Source organism: Oncorhynchus gorbuscha, linkage group LG11 (genome assembly GCF_021184085.1).
Source record: "Oncorhynchus gorbuscha isolate QuinsamMale2020 ecotype Even-year linkage group LG11, OgorEven_v1.0, whole genome shotgun sequence".
Lineage (NCBI taxonomy): Eukaryota > Metazoa > Chordata > Actinopteri > Salmoniformes > Salmonidae > Oncorhynchus > Oncorhynchus gorbuscha.
In genome coordinates this window covers 15,836,071-15,850,972 of record NC_060183.1, presented here as the reverse complement: position 1 = coordinate 15,850,972, position 14,902 = coordinate 15,836,071, and the positions used below count along the sequence as shown (strand labels likewise).

Below are 14,902 nucleotides of genomic sequence, written 5' to 3'. Positions count from 1 at the left end.
TGGCGGTGGATGAATGGCACGTCAATAGGTCTCAGGATCTCGTCACGTTAATCTCTGTGCATTCAAATCGATATCGATAAAATGCAATTATGTTCGTGGTCTGTAGCTTATCCCTGCCCATACCATAACCCCACCTCCACCATGGGGCACTCTGTTCACAACGTTGACATCAGCAAACCGCTCGCTCACATCACTCCATACACGCTGTCCTCCGTCTGCCCGGTACAGTTGAAACCGGGATTCATCCCTGAAGAGCACACTTCACCAGAGTGCCAGTGGCCATCGAAGGTGAGCATTTCCCCACTGAAGTCGGTTACAACGCCAAACTGCAGCCAGGTCAAGTCCCTGGTGAGGACGACGAGCACCCAGATGAGCTTCCCTGAGACGGTTTCTGAGAATTTGTGCAGAAATTCTTTGGTTGTGCAAACCCACAGTTTCATTAGCTGTCTGGTTGGCTGGTCTGTAGAATCCTGTAGGTTAAGAAGCCAGATGTGGAGGTCCTGGGCTGGCGTCGTTACACATGGTCTTCGGCTGTGTGGCCGGTCATACTCTAAAATGACGTTGGATGTGGCTTATAATAGAGAAGTGAACATTCAGTTCTCTGGTAACATCTCTGGTGGACATTCCTGCAGTCAGCATGCCAATTGCACGCTCCCTCAAAACTTGAGACATCTGTGGCATTGTTTCGCATGACAAAACTGCACATTTTAGAGTGACCTTTTATTGCACCCAGCACAAGATGCATCTGTGTAATGATCATGCTGTTTAATCAGCTTCTTGATATGCCACACCTGTCAGGTGGATGGATTATTTTGGCAAAGGAGAAATGCTAAACTAACAGGGATGTGAACACATGTTGTGCGTATGAAACATTTCTGGGATCTTTTACATGTTGAATTTATATTTTTTGTTCAGTGTAGCTTTATATAGTCTGAACTACGAATGAATGCTGGTAAATGGGATGACGTTCCAGGATGGCCCTAGAACACTCCATAACCGTCTCCACGGGTTGCCACGGTGAAGGCGGGATAGCCTTCGTAGGTAGTGTATGCTGCCATGTCCTGGTGCAGGGAGACGGCCTGTTTGAGCTGGGAGGCAGCTACTGAGGCTGAGGTGTTCGCTATTGTGTAACCTGCAGATCAGGAGACAGGCCACGGGTTTGATAGCTATTCAAATTGTATTTCAGCTGTTCAAGCTCATATCTTGTCGTTATTGTGGAGTCTGTATGATGTCCAGTTTGAACAAGTTCTTTTTTTTATCACAAACTTTCACTTGCCAGTATATGTAATTCATGAATGGCCTTTGGTTTGGTTTGTATTTGTAGTGTATACCGTCATGTGGTTCTAAGCAATCTACTCTAGAGAGAGGGTGGTATGATGGTTAGTCTTACGGACATTCACAACATACCTGGGAATGCAGCAACGGCTGCAGCGGAGGCCTCAGCTCCTTCTGTCTGCAGACCCAGGGTATGCAGGGCGTGCTCCGCAGCATGAACCTTGGCCTCATCCACAGATGTACACAGCTTGGCTGGGGTGAACGGATGCCTGGAGGGAGGGAGGGAGGGACGAAGGAAGGAAGGGAGAGAGAGAGAGAGAGAAGGTTAAAGGGTTATATTATCCAAGGGATCCTTGGATAGAGAAAGCCGGCAGGTTGACTAGTGGATAAGAGCGTTGGGCCAGTAACCCGAAAGTTGCTGGTTTGAATCCCCAAGCCAAGCAGGTGAAAATCTGCCGGCGTGCCCTAGAGCAAGGCACTTCAACCTAATTGCTTCTGTAAATCACTGTGGATTAAAGTGTCTGCTAAATGATTGCAATGCTAGAGGAGAATGTTACTGTAACGATCGTTGTTGGAGGTATGGTCGGACCAAGTAGGTTCATCATTTTTTATTTACGATAACCGGCAAAAAAAACAGGAAAGAGTAACAACCGAACGTGCAGCTTTGTAGGGCTGAAAAGCAACAATACAAACTCAAGATCCCACAATCAACAGGTGGGAAAAGGCTGCCTAAATATGATCCCAAATCAGAGACAATAGACAGCTGCCTCTGATTGGGAACCATACCAGGCCAACATAGAAAAGGAAAAACTAGACTACCCACCCTAGTCACACCCTGACCTAACCAAAATAGAGAAATAAAAGTTTCTCTATGGTCAGGGCGTGACAGTTACAGGGTTATATTATCCTTTGATATAGGAAGCCACTACTGAAACACATTAGATGTGGCTATTAGGTGGCTGTGTTTCTTACACATTAGGGTATTGGGTGGACAGAGCCGGAATGGTGACTTTGTAGAGGAACAGTTGGCTTTGATCAGGTCCGATGGCAGAGTGAAGCTGATAAACTGGCTGCCCCCAGTTGTTCTTCTGACACACTTCCTCCAAGATCTGGAAGAAGACATGAAACATCAATAGATGTGTTTTTCTGAAACATTTCAATTATTGTGTCAGCAGAATGCTGAATACCTTATTTATGGCTTATAAGTAATTAATTGCGTGTGAGCAGAATGGTGAATACCTTATTTACGGCTAATAAGTATTCAAGTGCGTATGTGTTTGTTGTCCCGTCAGTTCTCATCAGGTCTGGACGTGTGTGTGTGTGTGTGTGAGTACCTGTGGTGTGTGTTTGATACCGGGAGGCTTCACAGGGTTCATGGGCGTGAGTTCCATGCCTGGCAGCAGGTCAAAGAGCTTGTCCTCGGGGTGCTTGTCTGTCTTTAGCTGGTAGGTGGCACAGCCTCGGCCTAAACCTGCGTAGGCGAGGTATCCGCGACCACCCATCCCGCGTATGCCCGCTGCCCCTACAGGTACATTCATGTAAATTTCTAGGAATGCAAGAAGGCATTATATCGAATCAAATCACCAGAAATCACCTGGGAGGCAATCAATACCTTGTAAAGACTGATCATAGGTCATCCAGGCCAGCACATTACAGCGATTCCATTTTTGACGTGTTAAATTTCCCCCCAAATCCAACTTGATTGAACTGTACTTGTCATACTAATGCAGAGCAAATTTTGAATGACAGTCAGGCATACTAAATCTCTTACTGCTAAAAATAAAGCAGTACAGTTATTCAATGCATGTACGTACGTTATCTCTATTAGGAGATCAAACTTTTTTTTTGTGTGTTTTTTTGTGAATTTTACCCCTTTTTTTCTTCCCAATTTTCGTGATATCCAATTGTTGTAGTAGCTACTATCTTGTCTCATCGCTACAACTCCCGTATAGGCTCGGGAGAGACGAAGGTTGAAAGTCTTCTTAACACAGCGCGCATCCAACCCGGAAGCCAGCCGCACCAATGTGTCGGAGGGTACACTGTGCACCTGGCAACCTTGGTTAGCGTTCACTGCGCCCTGCCCGTCACAGGAGTCGCTGGTGCGCGATGAGACAAGGACATCCCTACCGACCAAGCCCTTCCTAACCCGGACGACGCTAGGCCAATTGTGCGACAGAGCCTGGGCGTGAACCCAGGGACTCTGATGGCACAGCTGGCGCTGCAGTACAGCGCCCTTAACCACTGCGCCACCCGGGAGGCCCAGGAGATCAAACATTAATGAAAGAACATACAGTATATCATTGCAAAATGTTAATTTGGCTCCAGACTGAATGAAGCACTTTATAGCTTTCTCTGATTCAAACAAACAAAACAATTTCAGTTGAATCCTGAAACTATGAGGCTGGTTTCCATTTGATTTGGATATCTCAAGTGATTATAGCAGATTCCATTGGCCTTATCAGCTACTCAAAGACACAGGTAGATAAATGCCATATATATATGTGTGTGTGTGTGTGTGTGTGTGTGTGTGTGTGTGTGTGTGTGTGTGTGTGTGTGTGTGTGTGTGTGTGTGTGTGTGTGTGTGTGTGTGTGTGTGTGTGTGTGTGTGTGTGTGTGTGTGTGTGTGTGTGTCTCACTGATTAGCTGTGGAGAGGAATCAGAGAGAGGGTACCCACCTCTGACTGAGGGCGTGCGCACCAGGCCACGGCCCCCCACAAGCCCCTTGGCAATGGGGAAGCGGAACTGATCAGGAATAGCAGCATATATCTGGGGGGCGTAGAACACGGGGGGACCCAGGTAGGCTGCTGAGGGGTCATACACCTGGCCCAGTGTGTAGGTGTACTCCCCCTGGAGCACGGCCCCACCGCGGCCACCTGTACCCCGGGTGTAGCGCACGTAGTTGTCCTTATCCACCGGCTTAGCCAGGGTCACCTCCACGGGAGAGCCATCCACCAGCTAGGGGAGAAGTTGACATTTGGATCTATTCCGTGTAGAGGCAGGTTGTGGCTGGATAATGCATTGTTGTATGACATTGCTTGGTTCTGATGGCTTATCGTTCAGCTGGAGCCTGGTAGGGATGAGACTTTGATTCCCACGTGAACTGAATATGTTGAATATGTGCTAACTGTGAGTCACTTAGATAAAAGCATGTGTCACCATGACATTACATGTCCTGGGATAGGCCGGTGAGAGAGAGACCAGTGAGGGAGAGAGGCCAGTGAGAGAGAGAGAGAGAGAGAGACCAGTGAGAGAGAGAGGCCAGTGAGAGAGAGAGAGAGACCAGTGAGAGAGAGAGAGACCAGTGAGAGAGAGAGACCAGTGAGAGAGAGAGGCCAGTGAGAGAGAGAGAGAGACCAGTGAGAGAGAGAGAGACCAGTGAGAGAGAGAGACCAGTGAGAGAGAGAGACCAGTGAGAGAGAGAGACCAGTGAGAGAGAGAGACCAGTGAGGGAGAGAGACCAGTGAGGGAGAGAGGCCAGTGAGAGAGAGAGAGAGAGACCAGTGAGAGAGAGACCAGTGAGAGAGAGAGACCAGTGAGAGAGAGAGACCAGTGAGAGAGAGAGAGACCAGTGAGAGAGAGAGACCAGTGAGAGAGAGAGACCAGTGAGAGAGAGAGACCAGTGAGAGAGAGAGACCAGTGAGAGAGAGAGACCAGTGAGAGAGAGAGACCAGTGAGAGAGAGAGACCAGTGAGAGAGGGAGAGACCAGTGAGAGAGAGAGAGACCAGTGAGAGAGAGAGAGACCAGTGAGAGAGAGAGAGAGAGACCAGTGAGAGACCAGTGAGAGAGAGAGACCAGTGAGAGAGAGAGACCAGTGAGAGAGAGAGACCAGTGAGAGAGAGAGAGACCAGTGAGAGAGAGAGAGACCAGTGAGAGAGAGAGAGACCAGTGAGAGAGAGAGACCAGTGAGAGAGAGAGACCAGTGAGAGAGAGAGACCAGTGAGGGAGAGAGGCCAGTGAGAGAGAGAGAGAGAGAGAGAGAGAGACCAGTGAGAGAGAGAGAGAGAGACCAGTGAGAGAGAGAGGCCGGTGAGAGAGATTATACCTTTCCATTCAGTCCGTCCATGGCGCTTATCGCGTCTTCTCTCTGGGTGAAATGGACAAAGGCATAGTCTCTGATCTTCTTCACTCTCTCTACAGCACCTGTAGATCATCAGCATACATCTGCTTACTAACCCCATCATAACACAGTCACATACGGAAATTCGTTGTTGACCCCGAACGGGACCCACTATCCGACTGAGCTGTAATTGAACCTGCCTGGTTTGATACTGTTGAACTCCTTCTCGATGGTCTCTTCTGTAGTGGCCAGCATTAAGTTCCTCACGTAGAGAATCTTCACCGTTGCCATGGTGTCCTCGTCCACTTCCACTTCAGGCTCCGCCCAGTCCACGGCGATGGCGTGCCCCCACAGCAGGATCCTCCCTGGGGAAGGAAATCAGGAAGTTCAACACTTCAGCCAATTAGCCCACCCAAAGTAATAAGGTACACGCTTCTTTTCAAAGCCTCAAAGTCATCATGGTTCAGTATGATTTACTGTGTGCTTCCATAGGGTTATGCTACAAAGGTGTTGTTTCTTGACTGACTGGGATTCTCAGTACTATGACTGTTAATAGTATATAATATGGGTTTAGCACCTGGCAGTAGTTTCCTCCTGGCCATGGCTGCAGCGCGGTGACTGTCATACTCCACAAAGGCGAAGCCCCTGTTCTTGGTCTTGTCCGCAGCACTGGGGTAAACAATCACCTCCAACACCCCATCTGTTACTTTCTTCATCTCCATCAGGATCTCCTCTCTCTTCTTGGATTTGGGGATGCCCCCCACAAACAGACGACAGTTGTCCACACTGGCACACACTCCCAGGAGCCTTCCGTTCCTGGAGAATAAACAGATTGGATTGAATGGAAAGATTGATTGATTTTTTTGTCAACAATGCACACAATGAAACCCAATATTGTTACTGTCGGGTGAGTGTTGGTAGTCCTGCATTCAGTTTTCCATGATTCATGCGTATGTTTGTGCTGGCTAACCATTAGGCTACACAGGGCTTTTCCCCCATTTCATTCCATTGTGTCATGTGATTGCTTACCTGATTTCATAGTTATTGAGCTGTTTCATGGCGGTCTTGGCTTCATTTTTGTTGTAAAAGGTAACGAAGGCATATCCTCTATTATTGCCGTTGAAGTCCATCATCATCCGAACCTCAAAGATTTTCCCAAACTGTGAATTGAAAGGGGATGCGTTTGAAAACCAAGGACACACAATAGGTTAGACTTTGGGAACTGATTTAACTGGCAAACCTATCTTACTTTCTCACAGTGGGGGACCAGCTCATCCTCAAAGAGGTCTCTTGGCAGCTTCCCCACAAAGATCTCACTGCCCCTCTCTGGGGGAGGGCCTTTCCAGCCTGGAGGGGGCCCGCCGTACCTCCTCTGACCATTCTCCTGTAGACACAACGGACTGATGGTGAGTAACCAGGGGTTTGTTAGGAGTACAGGGTTTGAAAGGAGTACAGGGTTTGTAAGGAGTACAGGGTTTGTAAGGAGTACAGGGTTTGTTAGGAGTACAGGGTTTGTTAGGAGTACAGGGTTTGAAAGGAGTACAGGGTTTGTAAGGAGATCCACCTGAAATGTCCTTTGTAACGCAGGTTTCATTCCGAATGAGAGATTTGAGCATTCATATAGAAATCTCCCAGAAATCCTTGTTATCTTTGATGACCTTGTAGTTATGCACAATTTGCCCAGACAATCCCCATAACAACGAGCTGTAGAATCTCCAACCAAATGAATTTGACATGGACTAGACTTCGGCAGTAAGACAGAGGGATCCAGTCATTTGTGTCTTTCACCAGAGGGTGGCGCCCCATTATCAATAATTGTAATGAAGGCCAAGGGAAAGAGCTCACTGGCACGTGAATAGGTTTGAAACTGATGGAGAGACCTGTGATTTTATCAGAGCTCCACTTCTCCACAGTACACATAAACTCCATTAGGAAGGATGACTTGTGTGGAGGCCTTATGATAACACTATGATAACACATAGATTTGGTCATAGATTAGGTGAAAGCCCTACATGCTTTGGATATGGCTCCTACCTGCAGTAATTGGTATCCTGTACGCTGAATGAGCGCACGCAGCGCGGCCTCTTTCTGCATGCCCGTCAGTCCATCCCCAGATTTTTGATTAGATTCCATTGTGAGCGATTGTCAGCAGTAAATCAGAGAAATTAGGGGTGCTCACTGAAATCAAATCACAGTTCAGAACACATCAGAGAGAACATCCTAAACAACCCATAACTAGAGCTCAATGTGTCATCAAATCACACTGTAGCCTTCTTTTGCTACTATTTGAACTTTTTAGGCATAAACTCTTAAACTGTTTCAGAAATTTGTAAGTCGCTCTGGATAAGAGCGTCTGCTAAATGTCTTAAATGTAATGTAATGTAATGTAACTTCAGTACTCTATCACGCATGAATCTACATATAGTAAATCAAATGCGCTATGTATTGTAAATTCCTTTTGAGACTCATTTGGTCTCAAAAACCTTTACAGAATGATCAGGTATGATTTTGGCTAAATGGCGCCCCCAGCAGGTACTCAGCTGTTATGCACCATCTTATGATGACGTAGAGAGAAGCGTATTTCATTCAGTTCCAGGTCAAAGACTGCTCTGTAATTATTAACGCAACTCAGCCCAAACAGCAGACAACCACTGAGGCCCCTTTCTCTCAATCTATTCCACCCACCACCACCATACACATCTTCCCCACACTCTCCCACTTATGTACTGTGACATACAGGAAGTCCTTAAGCAACAGCTTTGAATAAGGGCCCCTTAATCAATCCTTTGATTCTCAATGGCCAATCACAAGACACAGCAAGACGCCCAACGCTCGCGAACTATAGTCCACTTCAAGATAATCTCTTTAGTTGGTGAGAGGTTGATTAAATCAGTAGGAAGATACAGTAAACAGGTCGCTCTGAGTGTTGCAAGAATTTCCATCCTGATTGAGAGGCCTCTCTTTGTTTCTTCCCACACATATGGATCAAAGAGAAAGAGAGAGGTCCTGCAGGTGATGACAAGGCTCCACTCCTCCAGATCAGAGGGATGGGGAACGAGGGAGAGAGAGGGGGTCACAGGGTACGTGACGGCCACACAAACCATCTTCAAATGGTCTCAAGTGCCAATCATGACAGAAATGATGTCATACACACACCTTCTTCCCCCAAATATAGTCAAACCAATTTCTCCTTCAAGACAATGAATTCTCCCAACACACACAAGATGGCTTTGTTTTCACTGTTCACTCCTCACCACTCTCATCGACGGCTCCCCGGAAGACTTTGTTGAAAATGTCAAGACGCCAGGCAATGTAAATAAATACTGGAGTTGACCTGCTCTCAGGTCGAGCCCCATCAAGCCAGAGGGGGCATGGTTTCTCACTCTCATTTAAGATTTCAGATTGATTTCACAATATCATCAGTAACAATACTGGGACCCAGGTCGCATATTTTAATCTGTGAATTCAATATTAGCTGCCATTATGATACTCTCCAGGCCTGTGTCTAGAGAGATGAGTTATTTCGGCATCATTCACTTGCAGAACATTGGCGTAGGCAGCCAACCATGGCAACAGCATTATTCCCTGACCAAGAAAAACACTAAATTCACCTCTACAGTCAAAGACGAGGTATTCCAGGTTCCGTTGCCACTTTGAGCCTAGGCTAACACCTGCGGAGGGAAACGGTCTTTAGGTTCTATTTCTGTTCTGGGTGGCTTGGAGAGAAGATGTCATTATGAGGCTCTAGGCCTTGAGTGGATATACTACAACTACAGGACTCCATTACTCAATTCAACTCAACTCAATTAATTTCATTTCAAGGGGCTTTATTGGCATGGGTAACATATGTTAACATTGCCAAGCAAGTGAAGTAGATAACATACAAAAGTGAAATAAATAATACCCTCTCAATTCAATTTAAGGTCTTTATTGGCTTTGGAAACATGTTAACATTGTCAAAGCAATGTCCACTCTCTCTCTCTCTCTCTCTCTCTCTCTCTCTCTCTCTCTCTCTCTCTCTCTCTCTCTCTCTCTCTCTCTCTCTCTCTCTCTCTCTCTGTGTGTCTGGGGCTCTCTTCACGATAGCCTGGTTACCGTTTGCGTAAACAAGGTAACTAGATGGAGCCTTGTCTGGCAGTGATCAGTAGCTGCTTTTTGGAGTTTTGTTGACTGAAGCTAAATACACACATGGCTGAAATGCCACTGTGTTGGCCGTGTTTGCTGCTGGTAAAACAGGTCCAAAAAGATTTAGAATGGAAATCATATCATTTTCATTTCATATTTTGAGTAGTCTCTTCAGTTTACTTGCTTTTATTACTACACTCTTAGAAAAAGGGTTCCCGGAAGGGTTCTTCGGCCATCCCCATAGGAGAACCCTATTTGGTTCCAAGTAGAACTCTTTTGGGCTCCATGTAGAACCATCTACATGGAACCCAAAAGGTTTCCACCTAAAACCAAAAAGGGTTCTTCAAAAGATTGTCCTATGGGGATGGCCAAAGATCCCTTTTAGGTTCTAGATACCCCCTTTTCCCCCCTAAGAGTGTACTTTTACCACAGGACTTCAAAGTTCAAAAGGAGCTATGTTTATTGGCATCTGACATACATACCAAAAATAACTACTGTTAATCAGTTTGACTTATATGAAACTGTAAGCACACTACTGTGAATACTACATGCTGACTATAATAGAATCGACAATTAGCACATACAAATGCTATAAAATGATAAACTAGTGAACAATATGACTATGTCAAACAAGGCTCTTCCCCATCAGACATGTGACGCCTGCAACATCAACACAATTAACAGAAAATGACAACCAACCATCTATATGAAACCTTCTAATCATGTCCCCATCCCTCTAGGTTCTTACCTTGACTGTGTCCTCAGTACCTTTACAAGTCACCCAACACAACACTTGACCACAGTTGATCAGTTAGATCAGTCACACAAAAAACATCCCCAGTGAGTTCAATGAGACTCAGCATGCTGGAAGAGAGCAGATCTCCAAAGGGGAGATTTCTTACAAGACTCCAAAGCAGCAGAGACATAACAAGGAAGAGTTAGTGAGCTAAGCTTACCTGAGCAATTTCAGAGATCACCACCCGGAAGACTCAGTCCTTCATTCTAGTGATTTTGAAACGTGTCACTGGGGTGATTCGGTAATTACATCATATCAAACTCCAAAGGTTCACTGTCCTGGAGCTGCTTTATGAGCCTGCTGGGTTAAACTTTAACCAGCCCTATCTCTCTCTGCCTCTCTGCCTGCAGAGAGAGGAACCTTTTGACCAGGCATAACAAGATCACGGTGCTCTCAGCCAGACACTGCTCTGTTAACTAAACATAGCAATTTACTGTACACTCTCACGACTTCTACTTTTGAACAATAGTGCATCACCATAAACTTTTCACTCAAGAATGTGTTTTTCAATGTAAGAAATAGGGCCACAATAACATGGGTGTACAGTAAATGAAATGACCGTGTAGTACTCTGATGACAACAGCTATTTATTCAGTTATTACAAACTGGGTGGTTTGAGCCCTGAATGCTGATTGGCTGACAGCCGTGGTATATTGGCCATATACCACACACCCTCGAGTTTTATTGCTTGTGTCATCCAAAATAATAAGACCAAAGGCATAGTGACCCAGTATCCTCCATTTCTCAGTGATATACCTGAAGGTAAACAAGCCAACGTGTTTGCTGTCTCGTTTGAGCAGGATAGATTTTTTAAAAATGATTTATTGTCACATACATGGGACAGATGCAGTGAAATGTGCTGTTTTTACAGTAGTAAGAGAGAAAATGAGCTCAAGAGCACATTGACAGATTTGTTACGTTGTTGGTTCAGGTATTCTAACCAGCAACCTTTCAGTTATTGGCCTAGCGTGCTAACCACTAGGCTACTTGCCACCCTATAATACACTTAGAATACACAGGCAGCCACAGTCTCCCTGCTTGGTACACTTTCACCCTCTCAGGGCTTTCACCAGCTGTTCACATCAACACCACCTAGTTGGGGTGAATACTTTTAATTAAAAAAAATTAACATGGCAAGTCAGTTAAGAACACATTCTTATTTACAATGATGGCCTACCTCAGTCAAACCCAGACAACTGGGCCAATTGTGCACCACCCTATGGGACTCCCAATCACAGCTGGATGTGATGCAGCCTGGATTTGAACCAGGAACTGCAATGATGCCTCTTACGCTGAGGTGCAATGCCTTAGACTGCTGCGCCACTCGGGAGCCCCAATAAGAGGTGTCATGTCACGTAGACCTGGTTTTGGTAAACAATATGTCATTATAACAGACATATCATTAGTGAGAAATCATATTTAGCTTAAACAAAAGAACGTTTTATGAAACATTGGCAGTGCCTTTAATCTAGGTTTTGTGCATAATTGCTTTTGCCAATTTCTTTCCATTTTGGCAGATGTTTAATTTCCACACAAGTAATTGTTTTGAGTTTCGCAAAGCTGTGGCTCATGCCATTACTGATGCGGGAAAGGCAGTGTTATCCTGTCAACGAGGGAAACACTGGGTGTCACATTGTTTGTCCAGACATCCAGCAGCCTTTCTGACAAGTCTTATTGACTCTCTAGCGCCCCTGTGTGGTTGAACAGATAATCCCATAAGCAGTGAGTGGTGGTACCTTTACCGGTAGCTCGCTTGAACCAAAAAGTGGGAAAGCTGGCCTGAACGTTTCCTTAGCATTACATAATTAATAATAGCATCTGTATCACGTAATAATGAGGCAGCCTTGCGAGAAATTCTGCTCCGTCTGTACATCCCAGATCCCATCTGTCCTTTTGTGTGTCTGAGGTTTTCCACTTCTGCCATTATTATTCTCGGTTACCTCCCCTGGTGCCATGCTCATTCAAACAGAAAACCACCAGAAGGGCATCCCTGACCTGGCATTGCTAATTAACTTTGTGTAGTTAGACGTGTAACATCCATGAAGGCTGTGTACATCTTGGCATGTCATACACTCAGGAAAAATTCAAAATTGTGAGATACTGCGAATTCTGTAATACAGTAATTGTGAAAGGATTAAAAGACAAGGCCTTGTATTCCATGTCTGCCTTGTGTGTTTCAATCATCTTCTGTTTGATGTGTCAGATATAACAACATGTAGCCATCCATCACAGAACAGAGAGCTGATATCAAAGAAAGTGGCTTTGGAGGAAGTCAACAGAATGTTATATGGCACCTTTCTGTTTATTAAGGTACTGTGTGACAGATGGTTGGTCCCCTCCTGGCATGTCACAGTACAGAACACTGCATGTCCCAGTCAAGCAAATCTACTGGGCATATCGGCTCTGACACACAGGAAATGAAAAAGAAACCAATCCCATCATTCCCGAAATGTCCCTACTTTGGAAAATGATTTCCTGCATATGAACAAAACAGATACAACACAGGGGGTGGCCTGCAGTTTGGCTCTGACGATGATAGCCAGTCGCTTATCTGACGGACACCTAATCTCTACTGTCATCTGATTTAGGGTGCGAGGCACACAGGCCACACTGGGACAAACAAAGTTGTGGTGCCTTTAATGAGGCGTGTCCAGCATATGATCACCCCATAGCTTTTTCACGATCATTCATCACTTAACCTCGCAACATAAAGCACTGCCGTGTTGTTCCAAAACATCACGAAAGCCTTAACATATTAGCATTCAATACGCCACACTTTGTGCGACAGTTAAATGCATTTGGACATTTTGCTAATAAACGCAAAATGTGTCAATGTGTTTTGTCCCATCTGATGGTGATGTTGGAGGGCATCCCCCTGGCTGGTGACAGCAGGAATGACAACGTGGCACTAAAACACTAACATGGAGGAATCCACTGTGGCCGAGTGGAGCAATTTGCCACATTCTCTCAGTCAGCTCCTCTTTGGTCAAGAAGGCTTGTTTTCTGAGTTGTTTAAAAAAAAAACGAAGCCATGCTGTGTGGAACAAACTGAGGACTTTGGGTTAGATAACAATATAGGATGAACAACAATTGCTATGATATGGTGGAGCATCTTCATTGTAATTTGGTAGAATAACGAAGTTAGTTTCAGGCAGTGACAGTAGTTTCAACCCAAAAAGGTAGGCAGATATAATCAAGGTTACAATTATTTCTCGACATCAATGTTTCATACAGTTTCAACCTCATGGGCCAGCATTATAATTTTGCTACCTACTTGTGTTACATTACGCCTACAAAACAATTATAATTGTATTCAAAATGACTCTGCGTGTAATGCTAGGTACAGTGCTTCAAGCTTAGGTTCAAGGCATCGTTGCAACAGCTTGTATAAAAGGGTCAGCAACCCATTGGTAACCCACTTTGCTGAGCGATATAGGGACAGTGAGGTAGCTTCCTGGTTGATCTTCCTCCACATCTTTCTATTTCTGCTCCTTGAGGCGTCTCTGAATATTAATGTGCTCTCCTAAACAGGCACTGTTTTTTAATGTGATGTTAATCGACTGGATGAGGCCTCTGTAGTGAAGGAAACTGTTATCTGTCTCTTTCCCTCTCTCTCTCTTCTCCAGCTTCTGAGAATGAGGAGACAAGCATACTGTAAGATTCAATACAAAACCACTTTTGGGATTTATTGGGATGAATCGGCCAAAGGAGACCTCATATCATATGCCTGCCCCTCCGAGTGAGTCGGTGAAATAGGGGGATGATGAAATTATTTTGATTCCTCAGGCAGTAGCTCACTGCTGAGAAGTCAAAGCAGTAGCAAAAGAGAGGATGGTTGTTAATTGCACTACAAATCTGGTTGTCAGGTCTGTTGGTTCCAATAGTGAATAGGACTCTGAACCCTTGAGCAAGTAATTCCATCTCGATGACTGCAGTAAAACGACATGGGAATTAATGGGTCATAGGTGATAGCGTGTCAGTACATTGCACACCAGAAGGGCTGTTATTTAAGTAAATCAATTATACATGACATGACATAATGACTGGCTGCTACTTATCCTTATAATGGTTGTTCGATCTAATCATCTAATCATCAGATATTATCTACAAACATATTTTGGACTGAGAACCTATCAATGCAGTTAAAAACTCCAATAACCAAGATTGAAAAAAGCAGCACGTTCAACATATACAGAGCAAAGTAGTCTGAGAAAAGTGTTGAGTATCTCTCTTCAAAAAAGCCTTCCTAAGTGCACTACAAACTATAAGCGTGTTCTTTCTTGATGCACTTCTCAGACAAATGTCAATTGTAGCCTGAGTAGATAATAATTCATTCATCTTTTTGTTCCTAATGGCTTCAGAGTAGCCGCAACACTGTCGAATGGGCAGTAGTGGAATAGATCACATGGCAGGCCGCCCAGCCCTTCATATCAATGAAGCCTGTGTAGAGTAGAGTACATTACAGAAAGGAGCAACCTGATCTCAGAGCATTTTGTATTATTCTGTACATAAATCCAAAACACTCCACAAGCCTGTGTTACTTTTTGAATGATATGTTATGAATTCCAATTCCTATCATATGTAAAGAATTTGCTAAACATATGATATGTTTTGAATTTGCTAAACGTACTACATGTTATTATTTTGC

General features: G+C 44.8%; 1 protein-coding gene across 3 annotated transcripts; it reads right to left on the bottom strand.

The window, feature by feature from the left end:
* Nucleotides 1–796: 796 nt before the first annotated feature.
* On the bottom strand, nt 797–10,511 carry LOC124048152 (APOBEC1 complementation factor-like). Of its 3 annotated transcripts, none has more exons than XM_046368634.1 (12): nt 10,415–10,511; nt 7,368–7,511; nt 6,583–6,717; nt 6,363–6,493; nt 5,911–6,149; nt 5,534–5,698; nt 5,319–5,416; nt 3,951–4,230; nt 2,610–2,821; nt 2,248–2,384; nt 1,408–1,544; nt 797–1,132 (listed from the first exon to the last, which is right to left on the bottom strand). In XM_046368634.1, exons 2-12 carry the CDS (start codon nt 7,464–7,466, stop codon nt 981–983), a joined length of 1,785 nt encoding a protein of 594 aa, XP_046224590.1. In that variant the 5' UTR covers nt 7,467–7,511; nt 10,415–10,511; the 3' UTR covers nt 797–980. The 3 variants fall into 3 exon arrangements, with proteins under 3 accessions (XP_046224590.1, XP_046224589.1, XP_046224592.1); XM_046368633.1 differs by lacking the exon at nt 10,415–10,511 and adding an exon at nt 10,207–10,363; XM_046368636.1 differs by lacking the exon at nt 10,415–10,511 and adding an exon at nt 10,207–10,363 and having other exon boundaries at nt 2,610–2,797.
* Nucleotides 10,512–14,902: the final 4,391 nt, after the last annotated feature.

Coding starts and splice junctions, on each gene's coding strand:
- LOC124048152 (XM_046368634.1), bottom strand. CDS start 7,466: ATGGAATCTAATCAAAAATCTGGGGATGGACTGACGGGCATGCAGAAA. Junction 6,718..7,367: donor CAGGATACCAATTACTGCAG/GTAGGAGCCATA, acceptor TTGTGTCTACAG/GAGAATGGTCAGAGGAGGTA. Junction 5,699..5,910: donor CAGGAGGAAACTACTGCCAG/GTGCTAAACCCA, acceptor TTCCTTCCCCAG/GGAGGATCCTGCTGTGGGGG.